Here is a 14,068-nt window from a genome sequence, read left to right as displayed (position 1 = left end):
ATTGGGTAAAACGGTAGAAAATTTGTCAATTAACTATGTTACCTTTTCGAGGAACTGAGAGAGGGTCTTCAGATTGTCTACGTGTCTTCTCAGTTCATCCTTGATGTTGTCTAATTCAGTTTGTCGATCAGTCAAGCGGACGCCTAGTAATCCATACCTGTTGTTAATCTCTGACAGCTGCTGTTGAACCGGAGATAAGTCATCCAAATGGAATCCATCTTGACTGGATCGGCGGCTACTGAATCCGCTACTGCCACCTGGGGAGACCGGACTTTGAGCTGCGTACAATTTAGCGGGAGATGGTGAACGACCGTCTTGTGACATACGTCGTACTACAAAAAAAGGAGAGAGAGAGAAAGAAAGAGAAAATGTGAGTAAAGCGATGAATGACAGTGACTAAAAAAAATCAACACAAAGAGATGAGAGAACGAAAAAGTCGCTTCGAAAATTCAGCGACGGCGTTGAGCATGAAAGTAACAGAGCGTAATTGAGGTACACACACCTGGTCTTTTGATCGGACTGGTGCTGCCACGTCGACGAGTTGGACTCTCGGTGCGTTCCTTGAGTAAACCATCGTAAGCAATGCCAAGATCGTTCACTTTATCGACAGTGTTACCATAATCGCGATATTCTTTCTGAATGGGTTTCAGTTCATCAGCCTGTCTCTTCAATTTTTCCAGATTCACAGCTACAGGTTCAAGCCCTTGCACTTTGTTCTCAGTCCGCGTTAACCAATCGATCACTTGATCGCGAAGCTTTTCGTACGCGGACAGTTGCTCTGCTCTCGATTTACTAAGTCGCTGCTTCTCGTCGATTAAATTGTTCACTTCCTTCCATTGCGACTCGAGTGCTTTAATCTTGTCCCTGATAGGAGCAACGTCAGTGACGTCCTTCTTTGAGATCAAAGTCTTTCCATTCCGAATCAAGTCTTCGAAACTGGCCCGTTGGTCTTCACGTTTATCCATCAAATTCACCATTTTGCTTTCATAATCAGCAATATCCAGTTTGCACAAGTCTCTTGATTCGAGAGCTTCAATCATATGAGCATACCAACTATCGAATTTCGCGGTCTCGACCAAGAAGTCGCCAAGGGCTTGCGCGATTTCGTCAAGGAACTCGCCTCGGCGCAACGATTTGTCCATCAATTTCTCAAATCTCCCTTGGACGTCCTTCAATTTGCTTTCTATGCGTTTGGCGATTCTTGCGTTGCTGGAATTTGTCAAAAGATCCCTTGCACTGCTTGCGACGGCTTCGACGCTCAATCTATGGCTATCCAGATCTGCTTGAAGGAGACGTTGGTCCCTTTGCTGTTCTTCTAGACGTTCTTTTTGCAAGCTCGCTGGTCTCTGAATGTTTCTGCGAAAAAGAAAAATTCAATTCACGTAAATCGAATCTCAAAGAAATTACTCCACGATCACTGTTACTCACTTGAACTGGCTCTCGATATTATTCAGCCACAGCACCAGGCTATCCAATGCGTCCTGTACTCCTTGACTTCGAACTAACGCTGCATCCAGTTCCTGACACTTCTCACCGATTGCATTGGTTAACTGTCTATACTTATCTTCCAAGGCTTTCGCTGGCTCTTCTAGTTCGACGACCTCCTTCGGAGTCAACTGTCCGTCGAGGGATCTCAGAAGTGCCTCGACAGTTACCTTCACGTTTTCCACTAGACGTTCATTAGCAAGCATCTCATTGTTGAGTGCCTTCGCTTTGCTCAGTTGATCTTCGACTTGTTTGGGTTCAGCAGCAATTGATTCGGAAATGACTCTGTGAACTTTCGGTTCGACTTCCTTCAGCCAAGTTCTAGCCTTTTCTAAAGCTTCACGGTAGTCTCGTTGTCTTCCGCCAACACCAGAAAGTTTGTCCGACAGAAGATTTGCTCGTGACAGTAAATCTTTGTATTGAGCTGTAACAATGGAAACTTCTCCGCGAACGGGAGAGTCCTGACTAGCTACTGGCTCCTTATGAGGCAGTCTCTGCGGTAAACTGGTGCGGAACTCGTTGAGAACATGAAGGAACTCTTTACTTTCATCAACGAATTTCTGTGCAGCCATCGTGATAAATCGAAGGTCTGCTTGATGCGCGATTACGTCGCTAATAAAGTCACGCGTGGAATCAGTACTACTATTCAATCTATTTAAGTCAGACAAAGAGTGTTCTTTCTCCTCTAGAACTCTTCTAGCGTTATCCAGCCAGTGGGAGAATGTCGATAACTCGTTCCTACGGGAATGAAAAAGACATTCGTAACGCTCGAAAGGTGGATTAGAGATAGTTGCACGAATATACTAACTTGAACTTGACCAATTCATCTCTTGCAGCAATCAAACGCTTCACCATTCTTTCCGTACGGTCCGAGGCTCTGTCAAACCTAGTTTTCAAGGACCGTCCATTTCTTTCTAATGTGGATACTTCTTCGCTAGATAGGACGTTGCCACCTGTTAGAACCACTTGGCGAATTTGATCGAGACAGGAGGATACGGGGCGGCTGTGGGCTTCGAGATCCTCTTTGATCTCCTGAAAATATTCAAATAGATGCATATGTAATTAATAATATATAGAAATAAAAAGAGAAAATGTGCTGTAACTACCTTCATAGCGTTTATTTGATTTCGAAGATCATCGACGTTTTCCTTCACGTTTTCTTGATTGGCCAATTTATCCTCGACCTCGGATATCCATTGCAGCAATCTCGAAGACGTTTCGTCGCACAGTTTGTACTTTTCCTCGACCGCTTGCTACGTAATTTGCAACAGAGAAAAGTAGCAAAGTTGATAGAGATCACGACTGATGTCACCCCTACGTAAATTAATGCCTTATCCTCTAACGTGCTCGCTTAACATATAAACAAACGAGAACAAGAACCGCCCCCTTACCAACGGCGGTTTCTCTGAAAGAGGATTAAACACAAGTAAGTATGCAATAAAACAGGAAACATGGTAGGCTTAAAACGTATCTCACGCATGCAGAACACATACACACATTTTGGAACGTAACAACGTGACAAAGAAACGTTACAATAATCAATAATAATTAAGTATATATATATATATATATATAAAACACAGTTTTAGAAGAACCCAAAGGGTCCGACTGATCTGCGCAGCGAGTAATCGAACTGCATATTTGTTTCCGTACGTGGTTTTACCTTATATGCAGTCGTAAGCGAACAAAAACGGAACGGAAACCGCGTTCTTGTCAGTAAAGACGGGTCCACAAGCAAATAAATAAATAAATAAATAAGTGAATAAATAAATCTATATATACTGAAGTAAACGACTTAAAGAGTGACTGAAATGAAAACGAAAATGAGGGGTACTGGGAGGGCAGGAAATCGCACGATTATGGTAGAAATGGCCAAGGGTATTTATGTTATACGTGCTCTGATAGTTCCATAAACTTGTGCTAGAAAAAAAGACAGGATCGGGCTAACAAGAACGAATACAATAATACCTGAAAAAACAAAGGAACAGTGTATAGTAATCTGTGACTGAATTAAAATTATTACAAATATAATACGTATGTATTAAATGGTAAAGTAAAAGTAATGAAACTAATTCTCTTTTGTTTTCTGATAATGAAAGTATGTGCGTTTGATGATGAACATCTGTTGAAGCATGCGATCAGACCGTAGCACGTTGTCAACGCGTTGAACGACTAGTCGCTGCCGATTTAATCGTTGTGCAATCAATGTTACTGACCTCTTTAGTATTATGACCACACGTTAATGTTTAATGCACATTATCTCTTTACCGTTTCACGCTTCGCTTCTATTTTTGCGAATGAAATGAAGAAATTTTAGTGAACCCTTTGGTCAAGGATTATCGGAAGAAAAGCGAGAAACGTCTGGTAAACGAACGTGCAAGTTACAAAAGTTACATACGATTAATGCTATGATCGAGTTAGCTTTGCCGATGCGATCAGGCGAGACGCGGTAAATCGGTGAACGTATCTCGGAAACGAATGCTATCGATAAGTCATTGTCGTTGGTTTTTTCGATTTTTCGATTTTTCGTCGATGAACGTACCGATTAGTACAGATGACATTAACTGCCTGTTACGTGAGAAAGAAACATATGTGGTGAATATGACGGTGCGTCTTGGAGTATGAATGAGATGCGAGTACGAACGAAAGAACGAAAGGAAAGGTGGAGCGTCCCACGTAAACGAGCTGCTTCGATTCTTTCGTTTCTCCGATTGTTAGTCATGCTTTTGTGGCACGCTCTACTGTAGTATGTGGGATCTCCATGCAGGATTCTGATGTTTGTAATTCGATGCTGGTGGTTACGATCGCTGTTGCTAGTTTCTTTCTACCGACAAGCATCAACTATCGGTAGTGATAGAGCGATAAGTCGCGAGACGCCGCGAGACGCCGCGCCGTCGGCTATCGTCGCACACGTAGAGCGATAGACGACAAGGATGCATCGTAAGCGTACAATACGTAATGATCCATTACCTTTGGCAAGCGGTTAAGAAAAAAATAATTAGAACTGAAACAAGAGACTAGAAAAGAAAGAGAAACAGAGTGAGAGAGAAAGTGAAGGAGAAAATGAGAAAAGCGTAAAAGTGGAAGAGACAAATAAAAAACAAAAAACAGTAATAAAAGATAGGAGGAAATGAGGACAGATAAGTAAGGATAGCAGTATGTATCGATGCACACGAAATGCTTTTTCGCGTCTCGTCTAGACTAATTTTGAAATCACGTAAAAGGAATTGTTACAAGATATTTCGTGTACATCGATATCCAATAGTTATCGCAAAGGGCGATCAAGTGTGCAGAACAAGAGAAATGTGAAAGACAAAAGAAGAAAAGGCGAGAAAGAGTGCCACTTACCCTAGCTTCTGCGGTGAGAATATAACCCTGGTCCAGAGCTTTCACGAAGTCAAGGCTCTTTCCCGATGGGTCTCCGATAAGCCTGCCCGCTATAGGATCTACTATCTCAGCGTTAACTGCCTCTAATAAGCTAATAATTTCACCGGTTTCGGGTACTTTGATCACTGCACCGGACGGATCTATCGAACCAGAATCGATTGCCTCCTTCAGCGTCGCAGGATTACGATTGAACGTGGACGAAACGACACGGAAAGGATCGCTGAAACTACCGCTCGCGGGCTCGTACAGTCCATACTCCAGAGCTTCGATGAAAGAAAGACCTCTTTTAGGCGTAATCAGAAGCTCTGCCTCCATCGCTTTCGAGAGCGGATACAACCTCGAACTTTCCGTCTCTAATACGTTCCCCTTTTCTGCATCCATTAAACCTTTCCTAAACGCTTCGGCCAGTTTGACCAACTTCTTCTTTTTAGTATCTTTGATCAGAGCGGAATCAGAATCAACGATACCCAGGCTGACTGCCTCCTTCAAGGTAACTGTTGCGCCAGTCCTTGGATCCGTCAATTTGCCGCTATCCAAAGACAGGTGATCTTGATCGGTCGCTTCTTCAAGAGTCAAAGGTCGGACATAGTAGACCTTAACGTCCCCGAAGTGAACGAACCGCGGTGTCAGCTTGCCGTCCACAGTTTTAAGGGAGATGGATTCTATCGTCCCTCTGCTGGCTGGATCGAGAACACCGTCAGCCAGAACACTAGCGATCGTAATGAATCCGCCGCTCTTCGGGTCTCTGACTACAGCCACATTGGGGTCGAGGAGATTTTCGTCGATCGCTTCCTGAAGGGTATATTCTTGCCGAGAATGTTCGTCTTTGATTGTCAAACTTCGACTCGCCGACGATTGCGTCAATGGTTTCTCCAGCGTGACTAGAAGACCTCGTTCGAGCGCTACATCAATAGGATAACTTCGCCCCGTTTTGCTATCTAGAATTCTACCGCGGGCAACATCAACGATGCCGTCCTCGACTCCTTTGGAAATGGATGTAATCTGTCCAGTGGTTGTGTGCTTGAGCGCAGTCGTATGAGGATCGAGAAGACCTACTTGGAAGGCGCGAATCAAATCCTGGCTCTCGTTCGTTCTAGGATCGACGAAGAGTCCGGGTTCGCTTCTGTAAAGAGCGCAACCCACTGCTTCCTCTATGCTAAGCGGGAATTTCGAAGGTGCAATGTATCCCCTTTTAGCAGCTTCTTTGAGATCAATAGGCTGCTCGTTTTCCGGCAATGCGTTGTAAGTGCCACGGACATCGTCGATAATGCCTAAAGAAATAGCCTGGGAAAGCGGCACGTACGAATCCAATTTAATATCTCGAACGACGGACGTGAGGGGATCGATCAGCTCTGAGCGACATGCTTCGGCAAGTGTAAGCTTCTGATTGGTCGACGGGTGCGTGAACTTTCCAGAAGAAGGATCGTAAATGTTCATCGCGATCGCTCGATCCAGACTAAGTTCTGCAGTCTCGATATCCACGATCAATCCCAATTGCAAGGCAACCGAAAGGGACACCGATCTGTTAGCTCCTGGCTCCTTGAACATTCCGGACCTTCTGTCGATCACTCCAGCGCGACATGTTTCCGCGAGAGAGAGCAACCTATCCGCCCTTTTATCCCAGTAACATGGAAGCGTGGGACTGATCAAACAATTTCTCATCGCTTCGTGCAGAGTGACCGATCTTCCCGTGGTGGGATCGGTGATCTTGCCAGTTTGTTCGTCGTACAACCCCTGATGGATCGCTCGTTGCAGCGACACAGCTGCCCTGTGATCGACTATCAAGCCAGCATCGTAGGCCTCTTGCAGAGACATGTCTGAATCTGCGGTGACGTTCACTTTGCCGGTAGAGCCGTCGATGTATCCGGTTCTTATGGCCTCCATCAAGGACATTCTCTCACGAAAACCAGACCTACTATCCTTCACGGTTACGGAATCGGCGTCTATTAAATTTCTCTGGATTGCCTCCAGCAAATTCAAGTAGACGCCCGTTTCAGGATCTAGGAACATATTCGTTCTTTGATCGAGAATTCGTTTGGAAATCGCTTCGCTGAAAGTCATGGGTCGTCGTGCCTCCAAAAGCAGACCGTGCTCGAGTGCCTCGCGGAAATCGATTGGCTTTCCTTTCTCGTTCGTTACAGTTCCCGTCTTAGGATCAACTATCGACTCCTTGATGGCTTTGTCGAAGGTGATCGCTTTGCCATTGGGCTCGCGGACTACTACTGCGGTGCTCGGGTCGATCACGCCAGCTTTAATAGCGCGATCGGTTGGCAATTTCTCTCGGGTTTCGGGAACGATGAAGCGACCGGTAGTTGGTTCGTAGAGGCCCTTGAAAACAGCCTCAGGTAACGAGATCTTTCGCTTTGCCGGAACTATCAGTCCACGGTCAAGAGCATCTGTTAGGGATAGAAGCGAGTTCGTCGATGGATCGATGGCAGTACCTATTTTTGGATCGATTAAACCCTGCTTTATAGCTTCGGCCAAAGATAAGATTTCGCTACTTCTTGGATCTTTAACGGATGGACTGTCTTTGGCGATTAAACCCTTCTCCAATGCCTGCTCGAGAGTGTAACTAGTTCCGTCTATGTTGAAAGTTCCCTGGCGAGGATCGCACGATTGGTGAGCCAGAGCTTCTTGCAGAGACCACGGTTTCACTGTACTAAGAATATAGCCTTTCTCGTATGCAACGTCTAACGTCATGGGATGTGGAAAGATCAGTATGCCTTTCTCGAGGTCTATCACTTGCCTTTCTTCGGCCTCTTCTAACGACAAAACATTGTCGGTTCTATCATCCTTGACCACCGTTGTTTCTCCCTCAACGTAACCAGTCTCCAATGCTTCTTTCAGAGTTGTCTCGTCCCCAGTTGCAGGATTCGCGACGAGGCCAGTCCGTGGGCAGTAGTATTCTTGAACGATTGCATCGATCAACGAAGGCACGAAGCCTGCGGTGAGAATCATACCTCTGTCGAGGGCTACGTTCAAGGGAAGCAGTTCGCCAGCTTTCGTATCCTTCAGTCGACCCGTCTTTGGGTCCAACAATTTCGATTCACCGCTTAAAGCTTCTTCCAAAGAAAGGAACGTCCCTACTTTTGTATCCTCGCATTCGCTGATGAAGGCGTCGATTATTCCTCTACGAACACTTTCTTCGACATCTATCGGCTGACCAGTTAGAGTATCTAAGACTTTCCCGGTAGTCTCCTCGTAGAGGCCCTTTCGAATGGCTGCTTCCAAAGAAATCGGCTTGCGCGATTCAGGAACGACCAATCCTTTCACGAAAGCATCTTCGATGTTGACCTTTGTTCCGGATTCAAGTATTTCTTGAAGCGACGAGACTTCGTCGTTCACGGGATCTCGAATCCTGATCGAACTCGGATCGATCAGTCCCACGTCGATGGCTTCGGTCAACTTCAACGTTTGATCGGTCATTGGATCGCGAACCTCGCAAGTAGAGGGGTCCAGTAAGCCAGCTTCAATCGCGTTTCGTAAACTCAAACCTCTTTCATCGATCATCGAACTAATCTCCGATTGTTTGGGCCCTTGTCTCTGCTTGATCAGACCCAACTTCACCGCCTCGAAAAAGGGAATTTTCTTGCCTGTCTTTGAATCCACCATGTAGCCAAGGTTCCTATCAACGAGAGGCTTGCCAATTGCTTCGCGAAGGGACACATACCTTTCTCCTGTCTTGCAGGACAGATCTCTCACCAATACTTCGTCTGGATCGAAAATTCCCAGACCCAGAACAAAATCACTGAAAGATATAGTTTCTTGAGTTTCGGGATCCATGAATTTCTCTTTATCCAGGTCAAACGCGGCGCGAGCAACGAGATCATGCGCTGTCAAGTTCGGCGTTACTTCGATCACAAACCTTCTGTCATCCTTTTCAGGATCGATATCAAATTCCCTTTCGCAGTATTCTTGTAAATTCGATTCTTCAGCTTCTGCATCTGAAATCTCCTCTTTTTCTCTGACTTGCAATCCATCGAATTCTGTCACCGATTGTTGTGGACTTTGTATCTTTTCTGTCTGCAACATTGGAGTTTCTTCTAACTTATTCTCTCGGCTTTTATTTTCCAAAGATTCTTCTACTTTCTGTACTTGAATTTCTTGCTTCGGAAGTTGTTCGCTTTTCCCTGCTTGACTCTCAGATTTCACTTGAAAACCATGATCTACTGGCAAAGGATGTTCTTTCTCAATCGACGAAATCTTCTGTTCTTGTTTAGGAGGAGAAACCTTCTGCGCTCGTTTAACAAACTCTTTATCTTTGTCTTTACTCTCAGAAGCATCGCGAACCGCGTCATACACCGCCTTTCCGGCAAGGACTGGAGCCGCAACCACCGCCAGAAGTCCCAATTTTGCAGCTTCTTTTAGGGAAATTGTTCCACGACCCTGACTATCCTTCGTTTTCCCCGTAACAGAATCAATGATTCCTCTTTCGACTGCCTCTTTAGTGGTAACTGTTTCTGCATTTCTCGCGTCGTAAAGCACAGTATTCGGATCAAGCAACCCGACTTCCATTGCCTCAGTTAAAGTGTACGGTTTCTTGGTACCTGGATCTAAGAATCTTTCCGTTTCTTCGTCGTACAGCTGGTCGATCTGTTCACTGACGGAGGTTACATTTGTATCAGGATGATCAGAAGAAACGTCGAGGAAGCCATTCTCCAGAGCTTCCTGAATCGACATAGCGACTCCTGTTGACGGATTAGTATAAGTACCAGCTGTAATGTCAACGAGACCTTTGCGAAGTGCGTCGTCAAAAGCCATCTTGATATCTTTCGTAGTAAATTCTTCTTTCTTCTCTGACACGTCTTTAACAATTCCTTTACTCCGAGCATCCTCGATACTGATCACATCACCAGTTTCCATACTTCGTACTTCAGTTGGATTGACCAGTGCATAGCCAGGCAGAATTTCTAGAGTTTTAGTGGTTAGTGTGTGATACGATGTGACCGTCTCCGTGACACCGGTAGTAGTAACGGTGGTCGACGTGTCACTAGCTGAAGGTTTCACCACCAACAGACCAGATTCGATAGCTTCCAAGATGGGGACTGGCGTGCCAGTAGTGGGATGAACGAAAACTCCTTTTTCTCTGTCGATCAAACCAGCTTCGAGCGCCTTAGTCACTTCCATATTATCGGATGTAACAGGGCACGGTAGGGACATGATGAAGTTTCCCTTTATAGCATCCTCGAGCGACAGACTCTCCTGCGTGATTGGATGTCTAATTTCCTTGCCAGTTACGTCGATTAAACCTCGTTCAAGAGCTACTGTGAAAGTCATACCAGCCGGAGGTATTTGTTCTTGATCTTTATCCGAATCTGCGAAGACGTTACTCTCCACAGCTTTCACTAAACTGACAGTGCCTCCTTCCTTCGTTTTTATCAAAGATTTTTCTGGATCGACGAGATCCCTTTCGATCGCATTACGAAGGGTTTCCATTCGGCCGTTCGAACAAGTTAGCTTTGACAACGGATCTACTATTTCGCAGAGAATAGCCTCTTTAAGAGTGAGATGCGCACCAGTCTCTGGATGAACCACCTTTCCTTCGTGAGGGTCCAACAGACCCTGTCTGTAGAGACCAGGAATAGATAAACTCTTTGCCAAAGGTACCAGAACATCGGCGCTTTCTGGATCCAAGATTCCACGCTCGACAGCCTCACCAATATTAAGAACATCTCCTCTCTGGGGATCGACGATTTTTCCTGCTCCAGCATCTATCTTATTGCTACGAATAGCCTCCGATAATGTAACGGATTTACCATTTTTCAATATCTCAGCTGTTTCTGCGTCGATTAATCCACTCTCAAGGGCTTCCTTCGCTTTCACTACTCTCTTCCTCATTTTCTGGAGCACGATCGGCTTCGCTTCTTCATCAGCACCTTCGGCGAGAATCGGTTTGCCAACGGTCACTCTATACTTAGGCTCGAAAGTCTCCGGTTCCGTCTCTCCTTCTGTCCTTGAGATAGAGTATTCTTCGCTCGTTGCTGCAGTGGGTGAAAAGTCGGTTACAGAATCCACTACAGATGTGGAACCAAGAGCTGAATCCAATTCAGAGACAGAAGCAGAAGCGGAAGGTTTACCTATCACCGAAAGTTTTTCCTGATCAGGCGATGCTTCCTTGCTCGGAATTCGTTCAGTTTCTATGTTAACATCCGGAGAAGATGTGGCAGATGCGACAGGAACGAGAGGGGAACCGACAACGCTAACTATTCCAAATTTCGCAGCATCTAGTAACGATATTTGTCTATTCTCGTCGACTTTATATTTTGCTGTTTCCAAGTCGACGATTTCACGTTCGACAGCCTCCGCTATACTAACATCCTTTCCTGTGACAGGATCTTTAACAATCACCACCTCGGATGGCAAAGTTCCATCAGACAAAGCTGTCAATAACTCGATCGACTTCCCGGTTTCAGTTGAAATGACCAAAGCGGTGCTTGGATCGTAAATTAATCCTCGAGAAACTCTCACAGGATCGGGTATCGAACGATTATCGTCGGATACTTGGATCTCCATTTGCCTGGATGTGTCGTCCACCCTCGTTAACTCTAACTTGTCTGGCTCACCCACAACTTTAGTAATTCGTAATAGTCTCTGTTGCGAAGGATCCACTTCGGGAAATCTACCTTCCAGAATGATCAACCCTTCAGCGATCGCCTCTTTCATCGTTATTTTTTCTGGATAAACATAGTGACCCGTTGAATCGAGAATATTCTTCTCCAAACTGCGTAACAAAGACACTTTTCTACCATTATTAGGATCAATCACGAAACTCGAATTGGGATCTATTATTCGAAGCTTCACGCACTCTTCGAAGGAGACTAGTCTATCCGTTCCAGGAATTATAAATAGTCCCGTGGTTGGATCGAACAACTTTCGGTCGATTGCCTCGGAAAGAGACCATCCGTCAGTAGGTAGTTCGAATACCCGCCTTTCTAATAACAAACCTCCCTCCTTGGACACATTTTCGATAGTACCCTGCTCTTGATTTTCACCCACGTCTTTCCGTCGCTTAGAGAGGGACAATTTCGCGGCACTTTGATCATTTGCTCCAGTTACTACTGCTTTCGTTGTAGAAACTACCGAATCGTTTTCCATGGCGGCTGCAGTTGCTTTTAATTCCGAAGAAGAAACGACACGATCTTTAGCTATAATGGTCGTAGTGGTGCCTACTGCTCTAGGAACGTTGTCATTTAAAGAGGGCTCAAAAGAATTGTCGAGATTTATTCTCCTATCGGTAGAAGAATCTTCCGTGCTTTCCTTTGTCGAACTCGCGTTACTACTTTCAGGAATTGGTTGACGAACTTCTGTAATTTTCGTCACAGTTTGCGTGGTAACGGTAACGTTCAACAAACCCGTAAGCAAAGCTGCTCCATCGGGTGTGATGAGAGCACGTTTTATCGCATTCTCGAGAGGCACTGGTTTCTTAGTTCTAGGATCTAACAACAGACCTGTCCTAGGATCGAGTAACTCGGAAAATACGGATTCTAATAGCGTGATCTCTCTCCCCTCTTCAATGATCCCGATTCCTCGATTGAGCATCTCTGAAACTTCTGGACGAACGAAGCCCAGCTTTTCAGCTTCTGCCAGAGAAACCGTTTCTCCAGTATTTGGCTCAATGATATAGCTACCTCCGGCCTTAGAACTAATCAGACCTTTTAGTAATGCGGCGTTCAAACTAACGTACTCGCCGGTTAGTGGATCTCTGAATCCGTCTACGTCGAATATCGTTTTTTGAGCGAGCGAGGTAACTAGGCCCTTCTCAATAGCTTCCGAAATAGCAATTTTCTCGGCAGAATTTGCATCTTTATAGGTAGCCTTTTCAGGATCGATCAAGCCACGGTGCAACGCTTCAGACAGCGTGATCGTTTCACCAGTTGTTGCGTCGACGATCGAGCTTAATTTATCCGCGTCGAGAACACCCCTCTCAATGGCCTCCGTTACAGTGAGCTTGGTTCTATGCGCTGGACTCGTGATCTTTCCATTCTCATCGATCATCTCCGAGTCGCGACAGTCTTTAAGAGTCATGGGTTTCACTATTAGCCGGCGTCGACGTGCTTCTTTCAAAGACAATTTCTCCATCGTCAAACCATGCATGTACTTTCCTGTTTTCGGGTTGATTATACCTCGGTTAATGGCCTCGAGTAGCGTCACTTTGGTGTCGTTTCTGGCGTCTACTACCTCCCTCGTAAGAGGGTCGAGGATTCCCTTTTCTACCGCCTCGTCGAGGGTATAAGTCTCCCCCGAGATACGGTCGAGAACGCGGCCAAGAGTTTCATCTATCAAACCTTGGGATATCGCATCGGACAGCGGCATCGCGTTTCTCTTCACCGTCACGGTAACGTCGAGCTTCGCCAAATAGCCTCTCGCGTGAGCCTCCTCCACCGACAACCTCTCACCGTTCTCCGTAACGAGTTCGCCTGTGCGCGGATCCAACGCGGAACTTTGACCCTCGCCTACGTCCTCCTCGGTCGCATCGGCTACGCTAACTGCACCCCCATCAACACCTCTACTGTGCGTGTAAATTACCTTCGCTCTGTCTCCGGACCCATCGACCTTCTCCGCGTCACACAGTTCGCGCTGGATCGCCTCGAGCAGAGACACCGATCGTCCCTCCTCGTCGAAGCCACACGGACCCAGGAGACGGTCCGCGAGACGCGCGTCGATCATTCCTTCACGGACTGCTTCTTCGATCGTCACGCTCTGCCTATCGTCCCTCGAGCACACTATCCTACCCTTCCTAACGTCCAAAATCCTAAGACTGATTGCCTCGCCCACCGTCAACACATTCCCAGTTCGTGGATCTACGATACCCCTAGCTTCTATTATATTTTCCGTATCTACTCTGCTCTCTTCCGCTCTATCGGCTCTTTTAACGCTCCTAATCTCGCTAAACTGTTCACTGCCGCCACTAACGCTGCTCATTCTCGACCAGGACGACTCATCCTTCCCTTCGGTACGCTCCCGTGTCTCCCCTATCTTCTCCTCCGGCTTATCCTCCTCCTCCCCTCTCCGCAACTTCTTCTCTCTTTCCATACCGATATCCCTGTCAGAGTGAATGCTCGATATTGTCCCTGCATCGTGATCTAGACGGCTGCTCTCTCGTGAGCTAGACCGTCGTATCGTATCACTGGACACGACCTCCGTCAACCTCTCGGTGTGTTCCGTCCTCTCGTGCCTCTCTAGGCTGTACCTGGAT

The 14,068-nt window shown here is 46.1% G+C and overlaps 1 protein-coding gene across 9 annotated transcripts in view; it reads right to left on the bottom strand.

Moving 5' to 3' along the window:
- Shot (dystonin-like protein short stop) overlaps positions 1-14,068 on the bottom strand; it is a 66,063-nt gene that overhangs the window by 19,674 nt on the left and 32,321 nt on the right. For all 9 annotated transcript variants that reach the window (XM_076383746.1, XM_076383750.1, XM_076383743.1 and 6 more), the window contains 6 exons: positions 4,834-14,062; positions 2,592-2,738; positions 2,294-2,517; positions 1,429-2,223; positions 503-1,356; positions 43-332 (listed from right to left, as the gene is read on the bottom strand). In XM_076383746.1, the coding sequence (XP_076239861.1) occupies positions 43-332; positions 503-1,356; positions 1,429-2,223; positions 2,294-2,517; positions 2,592-2,738; positions 4,834-14,062 (11,539 nt within the window). The remainder of the gene's footprint in view (positions 1-42; positions 333-502; positions 1,357-1,428; positions 2,224-2,293; positions 2,518-2,591; positions 2,739-4,833; positions 14,063-14,068) is intronic.

The sequence above is a fragment of the Calliopsis andreniformis genome, chromosome 8 (genome assembly GCF_051401765.1).
Source record: "Calliopsis andreniformis isolate RMS-2024a chromosome 8, iyCalAndr_principal, whole genome shotgun sequence".
NCBI lineage: Eukaryota > Metazoa > Arthropoda > Insecta > Hymenoptera > Andrenidae > Calliopsis > Calliopsis andreniformis.
Note: the sequence above shows the minus strand (reverse complement) of the source record. Positions and strands in the feature narration are given on the sequence as shown.